Consider the following 20,255-nt stretch of genomic DNA (forward strand, 5'->3'; position numbering starts at 1 on the left):
CTATTTTTACTGGAGCCATTACTGAGCTTTATACATAAGGCAGCCATATTGGATTTTGAGATCGGTGGTTGTGAGAAGCCTGAGAAACTCCTATTTGGGATTTGGATTTCTAGGGATTTCCAAATTTGAACTTTAAATTTAGAAATTTAACTTCAGAGTAAAAATTGAAATACTTAAATATAATACTTTACCCAGTTAGGCAGAGACAATGGATTCAAATCCTTTCTTTCTTTTTGATAATACAAGAAACTGAAAAAGACAAAGTATTGTTGCAATACTGTTGATGCTGATAGTTGAAAAGTATGTTCTTTACTCTGGTTATACTTGTAAAATGCTGTTTTCAGTGTAGGTACAGTATGTATTTTCTAGTTTAAATCCAGGTGGGAGGAGGCTGCAGATGAAGCCAAAACAGATGGTCTTTAATTACACGAGTTTAGCACCTGTTTTACAGCTGCTAGTAATGAAGTGATGGAAGTGACTCAGTTGTCTGGCGGCAGGTCCTCTTCATCCAGGCGTTCACTGATAGGGGTGCTGAAAAGCGCAGACTTCCTGAAAGGTGCGTTCAGCTTGCGGATAGGTGTTACACCCTGCCGCCAAAAAGAAAAAACATATTAATCTAATGATTTTTCTCTGATACTTGATACTGAAGAACATAAGAAATAAGAGCTTTAAATGCAGACTCTGTAATCCCCTTGGTCTACTCAAAGAGTAACTTCTGTCATGAGACAGAAGCTGGACCAACATGCAGACAGAACCATGGAAGTGAATCGTGAGTGAAATGGTTCAGAGAGTTTAAATACAGAAGCAGGGGTGGAGAAATGACAAGCAAACCAGAAGAGCAACCAGATGAGGTATGGAGCAGCTGTGACAGCAGAAATGCAGAGCAGCTGAAGGAGGGAGGCTAATTAACACAGATGAAGTGAGCAGAAACATATAGAAACCCAAAGAAGATATCTAACAGAGATAATTGATATATACAAAGAACACTAGAATAAACTAGGAAGCTTAATACAAAGAATACACTAATAATAAGAAAAACACTTAACAATAATACTCATAGAAAAATTAACTAAAAAAACCAAGACCTAAAGAACATAATGAACTGCAAGGAAAAAGTAAAATACACACAAAACACATAAACACATACACATAAAACTCAAAAATCTCAGGATTATGACAACTTCTATATGTAATATAATCTACAATAAGAGTAAAAATATCTGAACTATAGCTTTTTCTACCAAAACGTTTCACAACAATATACTGAATATTTTTCTCAACTTTACACTTTTTAGCCACTGTAAATATTAGTAGTGACCAGATTTTAAATATGAAGCCAAAAAACACTGGATGGATGGATGGATGGATGGGTGGATGGATGGATGGATGGATGGGTGGATGGATGGATGGATGGATGGATGGAACTTTTAGAGAATGGAATAGGACAAAAGTATTGAAAAAATTATAAGAAGTCCGGAAAATAAAATAATTGTCTATGTAATACTCAAATTCCACACTTTTCTATACTGCGTAGGAATCCTGTAGCTGCGTAGGAACCCTGGAAGTGCATAAGAACCCTGTAGCTGCATAGGAACGTTGTAGCTGCATAGGAACCCTGGAAGTGCATAAGAACCCTGTAGCTGCGTAGGAACCCTTAACTGCGTAGGAACCCTGGAAGTGCATAGGAACCCTGTAGCTGCATAGGAACCCTGTAGCTGCATAGGAACACTGTAGCTGCATAGGAACCCTGTAGCTGCATAGGAACACTGTAGCTGCGAAGGAACCCTGTAGCTGCATAGGAACGTTGTGGCTGCATAGGAACCCTGGAAGTGCATAAGAACCCTGTAGCTGCGTAGGAACCCTTAGCTGCGTAGGAACCCTGGAAGTGCATAGGAACCCTGTAGCTGCATAGGAACCCTGTAGCTGCATAGGAACACTGTAGCTGCGTAGGAATCCTGTAGCTGCGTAGGAACCCTGGAAGTGCATAAGAACCCTGTAGCTGCATAGGAACGTTATAGCTGCATAGGAACCCTGGAAGTGCATAAGAACCCTGTAGCTGCATAGGAACCCTGTAGCTGCATAGGAACACTGTAGCTGCGAAGGAACCCTGTAGCTGCATAGGAACGTTGTGGCTGCATAGGAACCCTGGAAGTGCATAAGAACCCTGTAGCTGCATAGGAACGTTGTAGCTGCATAGGAACCCTGGAAGTGCATAAGAACCCTGTAGCTGCGTAGGAACCCTTAGCTGCATAGGAACCCTGGAAGTGCATAGGAACCCTGTAGCTGCATAGGAACACTGTAGCTGCATAGGAACACTGTAGCTGCGTAGGAACCCTGTAGCTGCATAGGAACCCTGTAGCTGCATAGGAACGTTGTGGCTGCATAGGAACCCTGTAAGTGCATAAGAACCCTGTAGCTGCGTAGGAACCCTGGAAGTGCATAGGAACCCTGTAGCTGCAAAGGAACCCTGTAGCTGCGTAGGAACCCTGTAAGTGCATAAGAGCCCTGTAGCTTCGCAGGAACCCTGTAAGTGCATAAGAGCCCTGTAGCTGCGCAGGAACCCTGGAAGTGCATAAGAACCCTGTAGCTGCATAGGAACCTTGTACGTGCATAGGAACCCTGTAGCTGCATAAGAATCCTGTAGTTGCATAGGAACCCTGGAAGTGCATAGGAACCCTGTAGCTGCGTAGGAACCCTGTAGCTGCGTAGGAACCCTGTAAGTGCATAAGAACCCTGTAGCTGCGTAGGAACCCTGGAAGTGCATAGGAACCCTGTAGCTGCAAAGGAACCCTGTAGCTGCGTAGGAACCCTGTAAGTGCATAAGAGCCCTGTAGCTTCGCAGGAACCCTGGAAGTGCATAAGAACCGTGTAGCTGCGTAGGAACCCTGTAGCTGCGTAGGAGCCCTGTAGCTTCGCAGGAACCCTGTAAGTGCATAAGAGCCCTGTAGCTGCGCAGGAACCCTGGAAGTGCATAAGAACCCTGTAGCTGCATAGGAACACTGTAGCTGCATAGGAACCCTGTAGCTGCATAGGAACACTGTAGCTGCGAAGGAACCCTGTAGCTGGATAGGAACGTTGTAGCTGCATAGGAACCCTGGAAGTGCATAGGAACCCTGTAGCTGCATAGGAACGTTCTAGCTGCATAGGAACCCTGTAGCTGCGAAGGAACCCTGTAGCTGCATAGGAACGTTGTAGCTGCATCGGAACCCTGGAAGTGCATAGGAACCCTGTAGCTGCATAGGAACACTGTAGCTGCGAAGGAACCCTGTAGCTGCATAGGAACGTTGTAGCTGCATAGGAACCCTGTAGCTGCGAAGGAACCCTGTAGCTGCGAAGGAACCCTGTAGCTGCATAGGAACCCTGTAGCTGCGAAGGAACCCTGTAGCTGCATAGGAACCCTGTAGCTGCGTAGGAACCCTGTAGCTGCGTAGGAACCCTGTAAGTGCATAAGAACCCTGTAGCTGCGTAGGAACCCTGTAAGTGCATAAGAACCCTGTAGCTGCGTAGGAACCCTGTAGCTGCGTAGGAACCCTGGAACAGCATAGGAACCCTGTAGCTGCAAAGGAACCCTGTAGCTGCATAGGAACGTTGTAGCTGCATAGGAACCCTGTAGCTGCGTAGGAACCTTGTAAGTGCATAAGAACCCTGTAGCTGCGTAGGAACCCTGTAAGTGCATAAGAACCCTGTAGCTGTGTAGAAACCCTGTAGCTGCATAGGAACCCTGTAGCTGTGTAGGAACCCTGTAAGTGAATAAGAACCTTGTAGCTGCGCAGGAACCTTGTAAGTGCATAAGAATCCTGTAGTTGAGTAGGAACCCTGGAAGTGCATAGGAACCCTGTAGCTGCATAGGAACCCTGTAGCTGCGTAGGAACCCTGTAAGTGCATAAGAACCCTGTAGCTGTGTAGGAACCCTGTAAATGCATAAGAACCCTGTAGCTGCGTAGGAACCCTGTAGCTGCGTAAGAACCCTGGAAGTGCATAGGAACCCTGTAGCTGAATAGGAACCCTGTAGATGCGCAGGAACCCTGTAGCTGCGTAGGAACCCTGGAAGTGCATAAGAACCCTGTAGCTGCGTAGGAACCCTGTAGCTGCGTAGGAACTCTGTAGCTGTGCAGGAACCCTGGAAGTGCATAAGAACCCTGTAGCTGCGTAGGAACCCTGTAGCTGCGCAGGAACCCTGGAAGTGCATAAGAACCCTGTAGCTGCGTAGGAATCCTGTAGCTGCGTAGGAACCCTGGAAGTGCATAAGAGCCCTGTAGCTGTGTAGGAACCCTGGAAGTGCATAAGAACCCTGTAGCTGCGTAGGAACCCTGGAAGTGCATAGGAACCCTGTAGCTGCATAGGAACCCCGTAGCTGTGTAGGAACCCTGTAAGTGCATAATAATCCTGTAGTTGCGTAGGAACCCATGGAAGTTCATAGGAACCCTGTAGCTGCATAGGAACCCTGTAGCTGCGTAGGAACCCTGTAAGTGCATAAGAACCCTGTAGCTGCATAGGAACCTTGTAAGTGCCTAAGAACCCTGTAGTTGCGTAGGGACCCTGTAAGTGCATAAGAACCCTGTAGCTGCATAGGAACCCTGTAGCTGTGTAGGAACCCTGTAAGTGAATAAGAACCCTGTAGCTGCGTAGGAACCCTGTAAGTGCATAATAATCCTGTAGTTGCGTAGGAACCCTGGAAGTGCATAGGAACCCTGTAGCTGCATAGGAACCTTGTAGCTGCGTAGGAACCCTGTAAGTGCATAAGAACGCTGTAGCTGCGTAGGAACCCTGTAAATGCATAAGAACCCTGTAGCTGCATAGGAACCCTGTAGCTGCGTAGGAACCATGGAAGTGCATAGGAACCCTGTAGCTGCATAGGAACCCTGTAGCTGCGTAGGAACCCTGTAAGTGCATAAGAACCCTGTAGCTGCGTAGGAACCTTGTAAGTGCATAGGAACCCTGTAGCTGCATAGGAACCCTGTAGCTGCGTAGGAACCCTGTAAGTGCATAAGAACCCTGTAGCTGCGTAGGAACCCTGTAAATGCATAAGAACCCTGTAGCTGCATAGGAACCCTGTAGCTGCGTAGGAACCATGGAAGTGCATAGGAACCCTGTAGCTGCATAGGAACCCTGTAGCTGCGTAGGAACCCTGTAAGTGCATAAGAACCCTGTAGCTGCATAGGAACCTTGTAAGTGCCTAAGAACCCTGTAGTTGCGTAGGAACCCTGTAAGTGCATAAGAACCCTGTAGCTGCATAGGAACCCTGTAGCTGTGTAGGAACCCTGTAAGTGAATAAGAACCCTGTAGCTGCGCAGGAACTTTGTAAGTGCATAAGAATCCTGTAGTTGCGTAGGAACCCTGGAAGTGCATAAGAACCCTGTAGCTGCATAGAAACCCTGTAGCTGCGTAGGAACCCTGTAAGTGCATAAGAACCCTGTAGCTGCGTAGGAACCCTGTAAATGCATAAGAACCCTGTAGCTGCATAGGAACCCTGTAGCTGCGTAGGAACCCTGGAAGTGCATAGGAACCCTGTAGCTGCATAGGAACCCTGTAGCTGCGTAGGAACCCTGGAAGTGCATAGGAACCCTGTAGCTGCATAGGAGCCCTGGAAGTGCATAGGAACCCTGTAGCTGCACAGGAACCTTGGAAGTGCATAGGAACCCTGTAGCTGCACAGGAACCCTGGAAATGCGTATGAACTCTCTGACTGTGTTGGAACCCTGTAACTAAAACAGAAATCTCAGAGGAGTCATGTCACGCATCTGGGAAAAAAATAGTTCCAAGTCATCACTGGACCCGGTTTGGTGGAGAAACCCTTGAAATATGGTGCAGGTGATGAGTTACACCCTTTAGATAAGTCACTCTTAGTTTATGAATCTGTATTATTAACACAAACAAACATGTAAGAAAGGTCTGACACACCTGTATCTGCTGGCAGTTTTCACTCCAGAATGTTATGGCCTGCTCACGTTTGTAATCATGAACCTGGAAATGAGGGAAGACTGCATCAAACAAGGCACTGACCAAAACTACAAGATGTAGAAAGGTAAAAATGTCCTAATGTATTTAACCTAATGATCTGATATTAGTGTAAAAATCTAATTTCCAGTCACATTCCAGCAGAAAATCCTACAAACATCACAAAGCTTCAAGCAGAAACCTCTCCAACACATACTCGTGTTGACTTTGGTCTGCTGGGAACAAACCCTGGGACACAGAAATCCTTCTGGGTTGTGGAGCTGTAGTCTGCTTCAGGTGGTGGTGGACTCTGTTCATTGTGAATCTTCTCCCTGTGAAAACAGGAGGTGAGCAGGTCAGAGTGAAGATCCATTAAAGGTATTTGAGCTCCTTGCCATAAAGCATGTGGGGATTTTGTAGAGTTACATAAAGCCCACTCTTTGTTGCCAAAGTTCTCAAAGTCTCTAAGATTGTGAGGACATCTCTTGCCTACAGCCCTCTTTAGGTGAACCCACAGATTTTCTGTCAGATTTAGTTTTGGACTCTGGGTCAGCCATCGGTTTTCTTCTGGTGAAGCCATTCCTTTGTACATTTGTTTGTAGATTTGTAGTCACTGTGATACTGAAAATAAATATCCATCTTAATATTCAGCTTCCTAGCCTCCTTTCAAAGGTTTTGGACCTTCGAAGTCTTTTGCAGCCTCCAAGTGTTTTAAACAGGAGTTGGATTGGAGTGATCATTTTCATTCTTTGTAAGCTCTCTGCAAATTATAGCTTCAGCTGAAAGATACGAATGAGCAAATGTCAGGGAAAGGTGTAACACTGCCTTGATTTTTGCTGTTTACTTTCTATTGACCGCTGCAGCATGAGACACGTGGTAATAAAGCAAGTGAAAGAAACCAGCAAATGTTTGTGTGAAGTGCTGCATTCAGGAAGTCGTCTGGCCCTGGGTGAAGGCCCTGTGTTTTCAATGACCACACAGAGCCGCACACAATCTGTCGAGGCCAAACAAATGTGTGGGTGAATCAAGGACACGTCGGGTGCTATCAGTCACACAGGAGATCACAAACAAATTTTATATTGAGTAATTTCATCTTGTTTTCATTTGTACAATACAGTGAATACTGTTATAACCAAAGGTTTGGTAGTGGAAGACATTCTGATATTGAAAGTTTACATTGTTTATAGATTATTAAGTGTGTGTGTGAGTGATAGGATGCATATTTTAAGATCATGAAAAAGAACTTTATTAGTTTTAAAATTTCACTTCACAACCAAACACCCATGTTCACTGTATTTATCCAAAGAAATAATCAGCTGAGAAAGAATCCAACTGAAATCAGTTTATATTCATGTGAAACAATCAGTGTGAATCATACCGCTCTAAACTGTACTTGTAAAAGAGAGGGAATTGAATATACGAAGTGAAGGATTAGAAGCGTTGATCAGACTGTTTTCATCAAATTCACAAAGCTTTTTATTCCTCCTGAGCGCTCTAATCGAGCAGGACGTTCATTTCTGTGGGGGCACCCCTCTATCAGCCCCATCATGATGACTGGCCTCCATGCAAAATAACACCATAAAGTCTGATTTAACCCAGACATGTAAATATTAACTAACACTGCTCTCCGTTTCTAAAAAGAAACTGCATGCAGAAATGACATTTTCTGCTTCAGTATCAAAAGACTTGTCTGTGACTCACCTTATCACCTGGGTAATATGTTTCTCCAGCAGCTCCCTTCTGATGCCTGCACCGTGGAGATATAAAAGAAATGAACTTGGAGAGCACAGCAAATCGTCCTAAACAACATTTTCAGAGTAAATAAATAGAGGTCACAACAGTCATCAGCGTATTTATGAACACTGAGCTCTGATTCTCAGCAGGCTACAGTGATACTGGATAAACTCCTTTCAGCTTCTAAAATTCACCTCAGTTTCTAAATGGGTTAATATAAAATCAGATTTGTTACTCTGAAGGAACATGAAGGCGCCTACCCCTCAGCCTCACTCCAGGACCCATCAGAGGAACATGAGTAGCTTTGTACGTGGTTAAAGTGTCCATTTTACACCGCTGGTCTGTTGTGAACATCCCTTTGTGTCCGTGAATCTTCTTTGGGTCCTCGATGTCCGGAGAGGCAACTGCTCTCTGGAGGACAACAGAAATCATTGAGACTAGATACAAACTAAAACTGTAATACAAATACTATCACTGCCGACTGGCGCTTTTACTTTACCTTAAAAACTGTTTCTGTCATAAAGTCATTTAGACTGCAGCGAAAAGTTTAGTCACCCAAACTGAATGTTCGCATTAAGGAGGTCGAGCTGGAAATATTATTCAAACTGTGGAAAATAAAACTTCTACTTTGTTGATTGGAAGGAAATACTACTAAAAGGTACTACTAGAAAAGATTTAAAAGGATTTTTTAAATTTGCCTCCATCTTAACTCATTTTCAGTCCAGTACCTGACTATCTGCAGTCTGTTAAACTTTTTTAACTTGGATCTTCACATTTTGACCAGCTGCTTGATGCAGAGACAAAGTTAGATTCCTTTACTTTAGCTGAATATAAAGAAGAATAACATACAAAATACTAGGACTGAAAATATTTATCAGGAATAACCAATTATTAAAATAATCGTCAACTAATTTAGAGTATACAGACTCTACAGAAAGAACAACCGACGGCGAGCAGTAATTAAGCCAAAACTGTGCAGAAAATATCTACATTTAAAATGAAAAACCTTTGCAGCTTAATTGCAATCGTCACTGCAGCAATGCAACTGCAGAAAACTACTTAGCGGCAATAATTAGAATATTCACAAACTCTAATGTATTATATTTAGATGTTATATGACAAACCAACACAAAGTAGAGCATAATAGTGAAATGCGAGTTCAAAGATAAAAATTTACTTTTTTATTTACAAGAAGAAATCTGAGAAGAGCGAAAGACTAGTGAACAAACCACGTCATGAAGGCCAGGGAACATACAGTCAAATTTAACAATTCAACAACCTTTAAGCAGGTAATACACATACTTTTCATTAAGCCCAGGTTTCTGTATTAAAATGTTTTTATTGGTCTGATTTTAATTTTAAATGTCGTTTTTTTCATTAAGGGAGGCATAAAGGAAGGCTTTGAAACATCAGTTTGTGTGTAAATAATCTATATAATAATGTTTCACTTAGGGAGGAAGTTGCTGAAAGAAATTGACTTCTAGTATACAAACCCAATAAAAGCATTTTATAATACAAATATGCGGGCTTAACTAAATATATTTAATACCTGCTTAAAGGTTGTTTTTTAAAAGGGTACTTTTAATCTGACAAATTAAACTCTGTGGAACGCATATTTTATTTAACTGAATATGATTATATATGTATTAAAACATCAAAGTTAAAAATCCTGGGTTTCTGTTTCGTATCTGTTTGCATCAGCAGATCGCAGCTTTCTTCCTCATTATCCTTGCACACATTTTCCGACGGCAGTGACGCCTGAACAGCGGCTAATTCAACTCACCTCCTGCATCCAGCTGTGCTGCTGGAGACATTTTCCGATGTTGGTTTTCATTGAGGCCGTCTGCTCGGCCATGGTGGCAAAAACACAGCAGCTAACACAGCTAGCAAAACCACCAGAAGTGACTTGGTTTCTCCGTTTGGAAGTCTCCCATGGCAACAAGCTGCTGTTCGCGGAAGTGTTGTCATGGCAACCGGGTTCGCGTCATGCTAGCTAGACCGTTGATTGTTGACAATAATTTATTTATTTATTTTTACTAAAATACAGTAAAATGAAACGTCTGAGATGTTCCCACTGTACATTCTTCAAAACCTTGTCACAGAATGAGTGAGAATCCGCCTTGAAAGTCCAAAGAAAAACTTTGAAAGATCTCCAAAAATCATTGAGAACACTTATGAGACCACAAAAATCCTGATCAGATGCTGGACCACCTCACAAGACTCCTTTTGATGTCAAGAAGCAGCAGCTCTAGCTTGAGCTCCCCGATGGAGCACCTCACCCTATCTCCAAGGCTATCTCCAGCCACCCTATGGAGGAAGCTCATTCTGGCCGCTTGTTTTCGGGACTTCGATCTTTTAGTCATGATCCATGTCTAATTCCAACTGGGATTGTTTCACAAGTAATACATATACTTCAAAGTCGTGCCAATAAATTTTTTATTAATTCCCATCATATGTGGAAAGATAGGAGACAGTGTGGCAACAGCTTAAAGACAGATCTCACACTGTCATTTCCTGATCCAGAAAAAGGCATTTTCCATCTGGTAATTGACCCCTCCAATTATCGCTTACACCTACATGTAAATTGCTAAACCGAGGTTGTGTTGTTGATTTTTTTGTCGTTTCATGTGTATTATAAAACATCAGAAAAAAATCTTAGTTTTCTAAAAAAGAAATCCAGCAGCTTCAGAACCAGAAAACCTAAATAAATTCATTTTTGCTTGCTTATCATTTAAAAAGCAATATTTTACAGGGCTTTTTTTAACCTGCTTTCTGAAATGCACTCAGGACTCTTTAGGTCTGTTTTCCTACCACCTACAATTGATCTGCCTAAAGCAGAGCAACACTGTTGTTCTCTAAAAGGCATTTTACATCCAAGTCAAGAAACATCACCGCCTTACAACCTCCTTTCTATTTGTTAGGCATCCTTGCTGAATCATTGTATTTATTCATATCAGTGCAAATTCTGCTATATATAACACTGCGCTTGTTACTGTGGAAATGAACGGCAGAAACAAACCTCTGTTGCTGAGAAACTGCGACTAGAGCTTTCACTGTCAGGCAGCCAGAGTCCCTGTAGGGGTCACAACCTCATCAGCATGAAGCAGAGCCAGAAACAGAGCCAGTGTTTTGTGGATGTCAAACAGCTAAACTAAAACATGGCTGCATCGGGCTTCCACCCGTAATTTACACAGGAATCTGTGATTATTTTAGTTAGAAATGCCAACATGTTCTGGAAGGAAAGCACAACAGGATGATGGCAAGTGGAAACAGCTGTAGATAGAAGGAAACGCTTTGGAGTAATTCTTCCTTTTGAATAAAAGAAACTAGGAGTTTTTTTTAAGAATTATTCATTTGTGCAAACTAAAAATTAAGACAGCCAACATGAAACTAAAGAAAGATATCTTATATCACACTCTCTACCAACGTTCATCCCTTATCAGTTCTCTTATTCACTCCAGCTGGTCTCGCTTTCAGTTCTCCCTTCACACTTGCTCCTTATTACTATTCACACCTGCCTTAAGTTTGTTAGTAACAGAGATTTCTGCAGCACTTCGGGGTGAAGTTGGATGTTTGGTGTGGATAATAAGAGTTAGTCTCACGCAGGATAGGGTCCCAGGCACACAGGGTTTGGGGGACGGGTTTGGTGGCTTGTCTTTTATTGTCTTTCAACTGTTTCACCTTTTCTCTTGTTGGGTTAGCCCCCCAGTGGTGGGTGTGCTCAGATGGTGCTCTGGGGTGTTTTGCCGCTTGTGTTTTGTGGCTAAGGTCGGCGTCTTCCTTGAGGGAAGCATAGTTGGCTTATTGGGGTGTCGGAAGCACACGCCCTAATGGGTGATTGCAGTTTGTGGGTTGAGTCCCCAGGCCGAGTTGCTTCTAAGGGGTACCCCAGTTCTTCCTTCTCAAAATAGGGCTCATATTTTTCTATGGGTGAGAGGTGGGGTACACCCACCTCTCACCCATAGACTGTCCAGTCCATCACAGACACACAGTCCATCACAGACACACAGAGGACAAACAACCACACACTCATTCGCACCTCAGGGCATTTAAGAGAAACCAGTTAACCTAACAGTCATGTTTTTGGACTGTGGGAGGAAGCCAGAGTACCCAGAGAGAACCCATGCAGAAAGACCCCCAGCCAAGAGTTGAACCCAGGACCTTCTTGCTGCACGGCAACAGTGCTACCAACTGTGCCACCATGCAGCCCAAAAAAAAAAAAAGCATGAGAAGTGAGCAGCCCACCAAATTTAAAGGATGTAAACAATATTAAACAAGCTCATGTAATCTTGCTTTGAAAACAAAATACTGTTCACTCTGTTCAGGTTTGATGAACCCAGTTTTTAACGTTTGCCATAATGATCTCTGTGGAAAAGGATCTGGAACTCTTCTTGCTGCCAGCGAAGACAGCGATTCCTTAAAAGTCTTTGTACGAGTGCAACCTCTGACCAAAGGTGCTGGGCTGACCACACGTGTCAGAGTTTGTGTAGCGGAGGACCCCGGAATGCAGACAAGCAGGCAGCATGACGGTAAGAAAAATATTTAATCAAGAAAAAACAAAAACTCACTCACTAGAGGAGGCAGGAACAAAACAATGAACAGGCAGGCAACACAGGCATGGTATGATCCTTAATGTTTCCGCGAGGAATGAACATAACAGAGGTGTATATATGGAGAAAGAACCGGGTGTATGGGAAGAAACTTGTGCCATAGGAAACTGAATTTGAATTGCTCAGATTGAATCTGTATTTGTGTAATTTCAAATTAAATGCATTGGTTTGAAAATGAATTTCACTAAACTGAAACTGAATATAATAGTTTAAAACTGAATTTGTTTGCTTTGAAAATTGCTTTGCTTGTATTGAAAATTCAGTTTGATTACTTTCACTTTCAGGTCTGAAATTCAATTTCAGTTCCAAAATTCACTTTTTTTGTGTCACACATCCGGGTTCTTGAAGCCTCAGATTAATCAAACACAGATTTACTGATTCACGGATGTCATTCACTGTTGCTGTGTCCAGATTCAGGTCTGCATCCTTTGAAGGACGCATTTGGAGGCCGATAACATCCTGGATGAGAAGACGAATGCTGTCCAATCTCCAAGGTTCCAACAAATGCATCCTTCTTATCCCTTGTTCCTAAAGTTAATATGTTAGTGTTTAAGTTGTTGAAAGCTTTACAAATAAATTAAACAAATGGTATTTGTCATCAATGCATTTTATCTAGAGTTAAATTTTTATATCTATGAACACAATAATGAAGATCATAAAACAATAACATTTTAATACAAAACAACATTATAAGCCATCAGCAATATGTCAAAGGGTGAATAAAAACCATGTAGTCATTTACAGTAGAGACAGCAATATTAAGGGCTGCACGGTGGTGCAGTTGGTAGCACTGTTGCCTTGCAGCAAGAAGGTCCTGGGTTCAATTACCAACCAGGGGTCTTTCTGCATGGAGTTTGCATGTTCTCCCTGTGCATGCATGGGTTCTCACCAGGTACTCTGGCTTCCTCCCACAGTCCAAAGACATGCCTGTTAGGTTAATTGGTCACTCTAAATTGACCTTAGGTGTATGAATGAGTGTGTTCATGGTTGTTTGTGTGTTGCCCTGCGATGGACTGGCGATCTGTCCAGGGTGTACCCTGCCTCTCGCCCATAGACTGCTGGAGATAGGCACCAGCTCCCCCGCGACCCACTATGGAATAAGTGGTAGAAAATGACTGACTGACAGCAATATTAACCTTCAGGCTCCATTTCGGCTTCACAGTTCTGCGCTTCACGCTAACACAGTTGCTAGGCAACAGAAGTGACGCTGAGGTAAGGGCAAGAGAAACGCAGACTGACGTGACACCGGCGGCACACTATGCTAATCTAGCATGTTTAGCTAATAGCTACAGGTAGCATAAGTGTTACTGTTTGACCATCATTTGTTTACATGACGCTTCTTATAGATGCTCATTTGACTTGGTGATGGACATCTGTCAAGCTCATGTAGCTGCACTGCTGCAGCTCAACATGCTGTAAAGGAAGTTTAACCTGATGTGAAACGTAAATCAATGAATCTGTGTTTGATTAATCTGTGGCTATTCTCAAGGACCCGGATGTGTGACACAAAAAACTGAGTTTTGGAACTGAAATTGAATTACAGACCTGAAAGTGAAAGTAGTCAAAATGATTTTTTAATACAACGAAATACATTTTAAAAGCAAATAAATTCAGTTTCAAACCATAAAATTCTGTTTCAGTTGAGTGGAATTCATTTTCAAAACAATGCATTTAATTTCAAATTACACAAATACAAATTCAGTCAGAGCATTCAAATTCAGTTTCTGATGGCACAAGTTTCTTCCCATACAGGTGAAACGAGGAGACTGAATGCAGGTGAACCGAATAAAGTTAATTGACAGACAGAAGATAACAAAACGTGGCTGGAGCAAAACAGAGACTCTTGAATACAAACTAATAAAAATACAACTAGTAAACCATGAAACTAAAGCAGATCCAAAAAACCAAACTTGACAAAACATGAACTAGAAGACAAAAACTAAAGCATAACCAGGAAAATAATAAAGAGAAGCATGATTCAAAACCTATCAAGAATAATAATAATAAGAAGAAGAAGAACCCAAAAACACCCAGAAATCATGACAACACGGGGATCAGAGTCTTTATCTGAACATCAGCTCACCCAACACCATCCTTCTGCTCTCAAAACCAGAACCATGGACCTTAACCTATGACCATGTGGCAGATATAGACACGTCTCAGGACTCAGTTTTCAACATTGTGGCCAGAAATATTGTTGAGTCTTGCATGAATGGATATAATGGTACTATATTTGCTTATGAACAAACGGGCTCAGGAAAAACATTCACCATGCTCGATCGGTCTGAGCTGGACAACTTCACAAACGAGCTGAGGGGGAGTCATATCTCGAAGTTTCATGTACCTGTTTTTTCTCACTGGCAGAGCAGTGGGAAAAAAAGGAAAAATTGAAATTGAAATAAATACAGTTTCCAGTTGTTGCAGATCCTACTGTGCTTAAGGCCAAATGTACAAAGAAATTGTCTTTTGGTTCCTTGAGCAAACTGTGTAAAAGGTTCAACACTTGCCAAGCATTTTTAGGCTCATTAGCGTGTGGAGCTTTTTAAAGCTTTAACTGTCAACTCCATCCAGCATTAATACTGTGTTTAATCTAGGGGTTGTTGAGGTAACTGGGATCAGGTTTTCCCTGATCCTAGCACAGTGAGAAATAATTTTCAGCTTTTTTTTTTTCCACTATCACGTACACTTTAGAGTCCAGAACTGTTATTTTTGAACCACTTTGAGATTACATGTTGACTGGCCATCCTCATGGCTACCAGCATCCCTGCAGATGTATGGATGAGGGATAAATCTTTACAATCAGCACACGATGCACCTCTGCTTTGGCCACAAGTCACTTTCTTTGGGAGTTCTATCCCTTGCGACACGACCAAAATACTGTGAGATGTGGATAGCAAATCAGCTTTCATCTCTTTACTTTCATCTTCCCCCCAATTCCCACCACCACCGGACCCATCTCTTACCCTCTGCCAACGGTGGCCCGATCCTTCAATAATTGCAGCATATGGCTTTCTTCTTCAGTGTTTTGAGTCACAGATTGTGACATCATTATCCAGTTCAAGGTGCTGCCTGGCGGAGATAAAAAATAAATTGGATTAACTTTTTGTTTTTTAGGTAAATATGCAATAAACAGGTAAATGCAACACAATCTTATGCTCTATTCACAGATCAGCCACATAATGGATATATATGCAATTAGAATCCTCAGAGGAACATGGTAATTCATTTACCACACCAAACCAAAAAGAACTGAAAGTAGGGAGGTTGCACAGCCTAACACAGGTAAATGTCTGAGGAAAACTGCTATGAAAAAGCTTGAAAAGGCTCAGATTGACTGACAATATCTATATCATTTTAAACAATGCACAACTATAACAATACATCCAGAAATGAGAGGAGATCATACGTCATATTGGATATAGGATTAGATTTTAGCAAGATATTTGTTTCAATTACAATCATTAATGATTCATGCATTCATAAGCCTGATCTTTTCTCTACAGTTCTGTTTTAAAGGGTGTGTACTTTTTTTCCATGACTATGAATTTAAAGAAGCATACTGATGATCTGAAATATTTTGGCCAGACAGACTTATTTATGAACAGAAGCAGAACATCTTGCCCCTATTAAGTAACATTTGTGCACGGTGTCATATTGCTAACCTGTCTGTGAGATTTCAGTATCTTAGACCACAGGAATAACAGGCCCTGAGCACTCTTTTGGAAATTCAACATAATTTAATTTGTACCTGAGTCTTGTTGGATTTGAGTACCGCTTTTCTTTTTAGGTGGAATTACACTTAAGTCTTGGCTTTGTGGCCCTCGAGTCTGCACCGTAATTTAGAGAGAGCTGCCGAGAGCCAAATTGACTGGTGTTATAGAGCCACTGTTTTACGCGAGCAGACTGTGGGTTCATATTATGCTCCCTTCACAGTCCTCAGCCAGGGCTTTAAGTTTTGGCCTGCACCCATAAGTGTAGTCAGCTGTTCGACGCAGATTGCCATCTTGATTTTGGAGAACCCTTCTTCTCCCCTCTCTGACAAGGTGTAGCTCAGGCTGTGAAACATTTGGACTTTTGGCAGACAGTTGCTACTTCACATCCAAGGGCAAACATGGAAAATGTTCCATGTCTCTGCTTTTGGAAGAATGTGGGGAAGGTTATCATCTCAATTTGTTAACACAGATGAAAGAAACTATAGAAAAACAAACAAACAACATCACAGGGATTCAGATGTGTTTCTTCTACACATTTTTAAACAAAAGCAGTAATCGAAGGTCAAACAATCAACTTATTTTTTAACTTTTCTTTTTTTATTATTGGTTTAGAAAAAACAAAGCAAGTTTATTTGTTTTGTAAAATTCAAACAAAAGGTGGCTAAAAGTCCCTTAAAGGAAAGTAAAGGAAGAGCAGTAAAGAAAACTATGTTAATGACAAGGAACATGCAAAAAGAATAAATGTTATTTTAAGTCTTAAATAAAAAAGAAGCTGTTTGGTTGTTCAAAATGCTAACTTAAAAGAAATAAATGGTTAGGTTTTGGGAATGAGGAAATGCAGCGAATTATATAAGATTCTAGACCAAGATAAATGCAGAAAACCGCCACGGTGCGGTGGTCAGTACTTTGGCAGCAGCGTATTAAATGGGCTGCAGCTGCCTGATTGATTTTTATTTCACAGAGACTATTAAAGACACAGTAACAATAATCTACCAAAAAAACAAAAAACAAAAGCAAACACCAGTTCAGCTGTGTACTGTTTTAACTGGAAACTCTTTATTCTAGTGTTTTTTTCAATATGGTACTAGTTTCATTTGTGACAGGCTTTATGCGGTTGATAAAATATAGCTCATGGTCAAAGACAATACCTACACTTGTGCCATATGCTGTGTTTTTTAGCCTAATTGAGTCTAGCTGAGCGCTGTTCCTTAACCTTGGGAATACATATGATCGGAGAAATATTCTAGTACTCCATAGTGTCGGGGCTGGAGTTTCTGTTGTATGTTTTTGTCTGTGTTTTTTGACTCCTAGTAGGCGCTAGTGCTCAGCAGTGGTGGAGACAGGTGTTTTCCATCTTGGTGACTGAGTCCTGGAGTACTTAAGCAGGAAGCAGCCAGTATCTCGTCGCTCGAGTATTAGCCTCTGTGTGAACTGAACCGGAGGTTACCCAGGCTGGCCCCGGTGGCTTCGTTTCGCTCTAGCCTCGCTACTAGGATCTCCCCAGGAAGGATCTTCCACACACACCTACCCAACGCCATACTCTGGAACTTCCCCGGCTGGCTGCTTCCGGACCCGGATTCTCCAGAGACCATTCAACCTAACCTGTCCACCCTCCACCTCTTCGCTGACGCTTTGCCTGCACTCCAAGCTCTAACCCAAGTAACTAAGAAATCATCGGACTACCATTGTCTCCATATTCACTTCTTCTCCAGTCCGAATCCCTCTCCTCCTGGCGGATTGCCTACTCCCTCCTAGTAAGAGACATTTCACATTTAAGTTCCGGTTTCATTTACTGTGCCACTTACCTGTCGTTTTTTCCTTAAAGTTGTTCCTGCATATCATACCAATCCATTCTCCTTAAATAAACCTTTTTCAAACTTGTACCCATTTCCCTTGAGCGTGATTCTGCATGTGGGTCAGAGCCATACGTAACACTATGACAGATAATCTGAGCTCTGGGAAGCATATTTTTGAATTGAATTGAATATAGATACTGTATAAAAGTGGGCTGAGAATACAGCCTTGAGGAACCCCACATGTGACCATTGTTTGCTGAAATTTCTCATTGCCACATTACTCAAAATAGTCCCCGTCTGCCAAATAAGAACTGAGCCATTTTAGCACAGTACCAGACCCTCCTCTGGACTTTCCCAGTCTATCAGTTGGTATGTTATGATCAACTGTGTCCAACACAGCACTGAGATCCAGTAAGACAAACACTAACGTGGACACCTTTTTAAAAATTGTTGGGGCAAAATAAAATCTGCTTAATATTAATAAAATATTTGTACAGCACAGACAAGTTTTCTTTTATTAACTATCCTTTTTCCTTTCATTTTAATTTTATAGCAAATAGGGCCACAAACATTTTTGAAGAAAGAATGACCTACAACCCCTCCTTGTTGCTGTGAAAACTAAAACTATTTTCCAGACCAAGAAATAGAAAATGATGCCCTTCATAAATTATGGACATTGCCTTTCGTTAAAAAAATTATAGAAGTTATAAATGATAATTTGCAGATAGTGTTTGACAACAGGCTGCTTTGTTTATTTTATGAAAAGAATGCATGTTTAGTTTATTGTTAAGAAAGGAAAAATAATAAAGTCACAATAAATCTATTTCAGTGAATAGAAATACATTTTTGTGGCATCTGAGAACTTTTCAACTTGATGATTTTGACACACATTGGACACTATTGGTTTACCACAATATATCCAAACTGCATTAAAATTACATTGCAGTAGGAATGCGTGTTGAAGGGGGATAATCACGTCTGCAACACGTTATAATATATGGACCCCAAAAAATATGCTAAACTATTAAGGCTTTTTAATGTAGATGCCCTCTAAGAACCACTATTAGATGGATGTAAAAACAAGAGACCACCCCAGATGCCACCTCAAACCGTGGGGTGCGGACGCAGCTTTCCTGTATATTTGACACGTCAACAAACCTGCTGCCACAAAGACACAAACACTTCAACAGCCATTTGTTTGCTCTTACCCTCATTAGGCTTAGGTTTAAATCCCCTCTTGACTGTCTCTGCAACAATGCTTTGGGCAAACTGGTTTCTTGATCAAGTATCTGACAATCACAAGAGCATCACGGGTGGTTTAGCCGTCCTTGTTGTTTTAAAGGACAGTAATTGTGGATTAATATCTTTCCTTGGATGTCCCCTGATTCAAGACCTTCTAGTTTTTTGTTTTCAAGTGTCTAACAGGAGATAACACACTATAGATTTTCATTAACTTTCCTCCAAGACAACACACTTAAATACAGCAGGAGTTCTACCAAACTAATCTCTTAATTCCAACAAACAAAAGATGAAGCTCTGATGACTCAGAATACGACGTGGTCAGCTTAGACTGAAATGGTATAAAAGGCAACGATGGTCCAAAGTCCGAGTTAGAACTGAGAAGCAAGATTTAGAAGAAAATTCATCTCCTCCAAGCAAACAACTCCGACCTCCTGAAAGATCCCCACCATGAGGCAGTCCCTCTTGTCGGTCATCTTTGCTGCTGCACTCTTACTCAACTCAATGGCACTGCCCATGGGCAAGACTGAAGACGGATCCTTGGAGCAAGAAGTTTTCAACTCGCTCCTAAATGATGAGGCAACGGAGAGCAACCTGGCTGAAGCAGATGTGGCCAGTGTGACCAGACCACGGACATCGAAGGTCATCGTCATTGCCGCTGATCCAACTATATGGAGGGACCTGCGAGTGCTGCAGAACGGGCTCTCTGTTTACAAACGAAGAGCTGATGATAGCAACCAGGCCAGCGAGCATGGAGACGGCAGACAGCAGCTGGGCTTCCCCATTCTAAGGAGAGACAACATGAGGTGCATGGTGGGACGGGTGTACCGGCCTTGCTGGGAGGTCTAGGACTGTTTGTTCGGCTCCATGAGGCAACCAAACCGAAGAAAGCAAACAGATCCTTTCCTGTCTTACACTGTTGTGTGACATAATCAAGAAATGTGTGTACGAGTATTAAAATTCTTGTAGATCTGTGAATAAATATTATTCAATTCTGCTTTATGCCTGCTGTTTATTTGGTAGCTGGTTTCTTAGAAAATATAGTGGAAAATTTCTTCCTAAAACAGGAGGATACATTTTCAATTCAAAGAACTTCACTTAGAATTGTTGCTGCTCTTGCTCAAAACTCTGCTCTCACACTCAAACCAGAGTTGCTCGCTTACAAATGTGTCTGCTCTGCCTCAAAAGTACATTTCTGTCCTAGATTTAATACTTCTTGCTCCAAAA

General features: G+C 41.9%; 2 protein-coding genes across 2 annotated transcripts; one reads left to right on the plus strand and one right to left on the minus strand.

Moving 5' to 3' along the window:
- Positions 1-287: 287 nt before the first annotated feature.
- On the minus strand, positions 288-9,626 carry spag8 (sperm associated antigen 8). The gene is made up of 6 exons (XM_047372030.1): positions 9,454-9,626; positions 7,931-8,081; positions 7,638-7,683; positions 6,154-6,268; positions 5,901-5,963; positions 288-587 (listed from the first exon to the last, which is right to left on the minus strand). Exons 1-6 carry the CDS (start codon positions 9,523-9,525, stop codon positions 480-482), a joined length of 555 nt encoding a protein of 184 aa, XP_047227986.1. The 5' UTR covers positions 9,526-9,626; the 3' UTR covers positions 288-479.
- A 9,781-nt stretch (positions 9,627-19,407) lies between these two features.
- Positions 19,408-20,025, plus strand: pmchl (pro-melanin-concentrating hormone, like). Its single transcript, XM_047373328.1, has one exon. It carries the CDS (start codon positions 19,479-19,481, stop codon positions 19,875-19,877), a length of 399 nt encoding a protein of 132 aa, XP_047229284.1. The 5' UTR covers positions 19,408-19,478; the 3' UTR covers positions 19,878-20,025.
- Positions 20,026-20,255: the final 230 nt, after the last annotated feature.

Source organism: Girardinichthys multiradiatus, chromosome 8 (genome assembly GCF_021462225.1).
Source record: "Girardinichthys multiradiatus isolate DD_20200921_A chromosome 8, DD_fGirMul_XY1, whole genome shotgun sequence".
NCBI lineage: Eukaryota > Metazoa > Chordata > Actinopteri > Cyprinodontiformes > Goodeidae > Girardinichthys > Girardinichthys multiradiatus.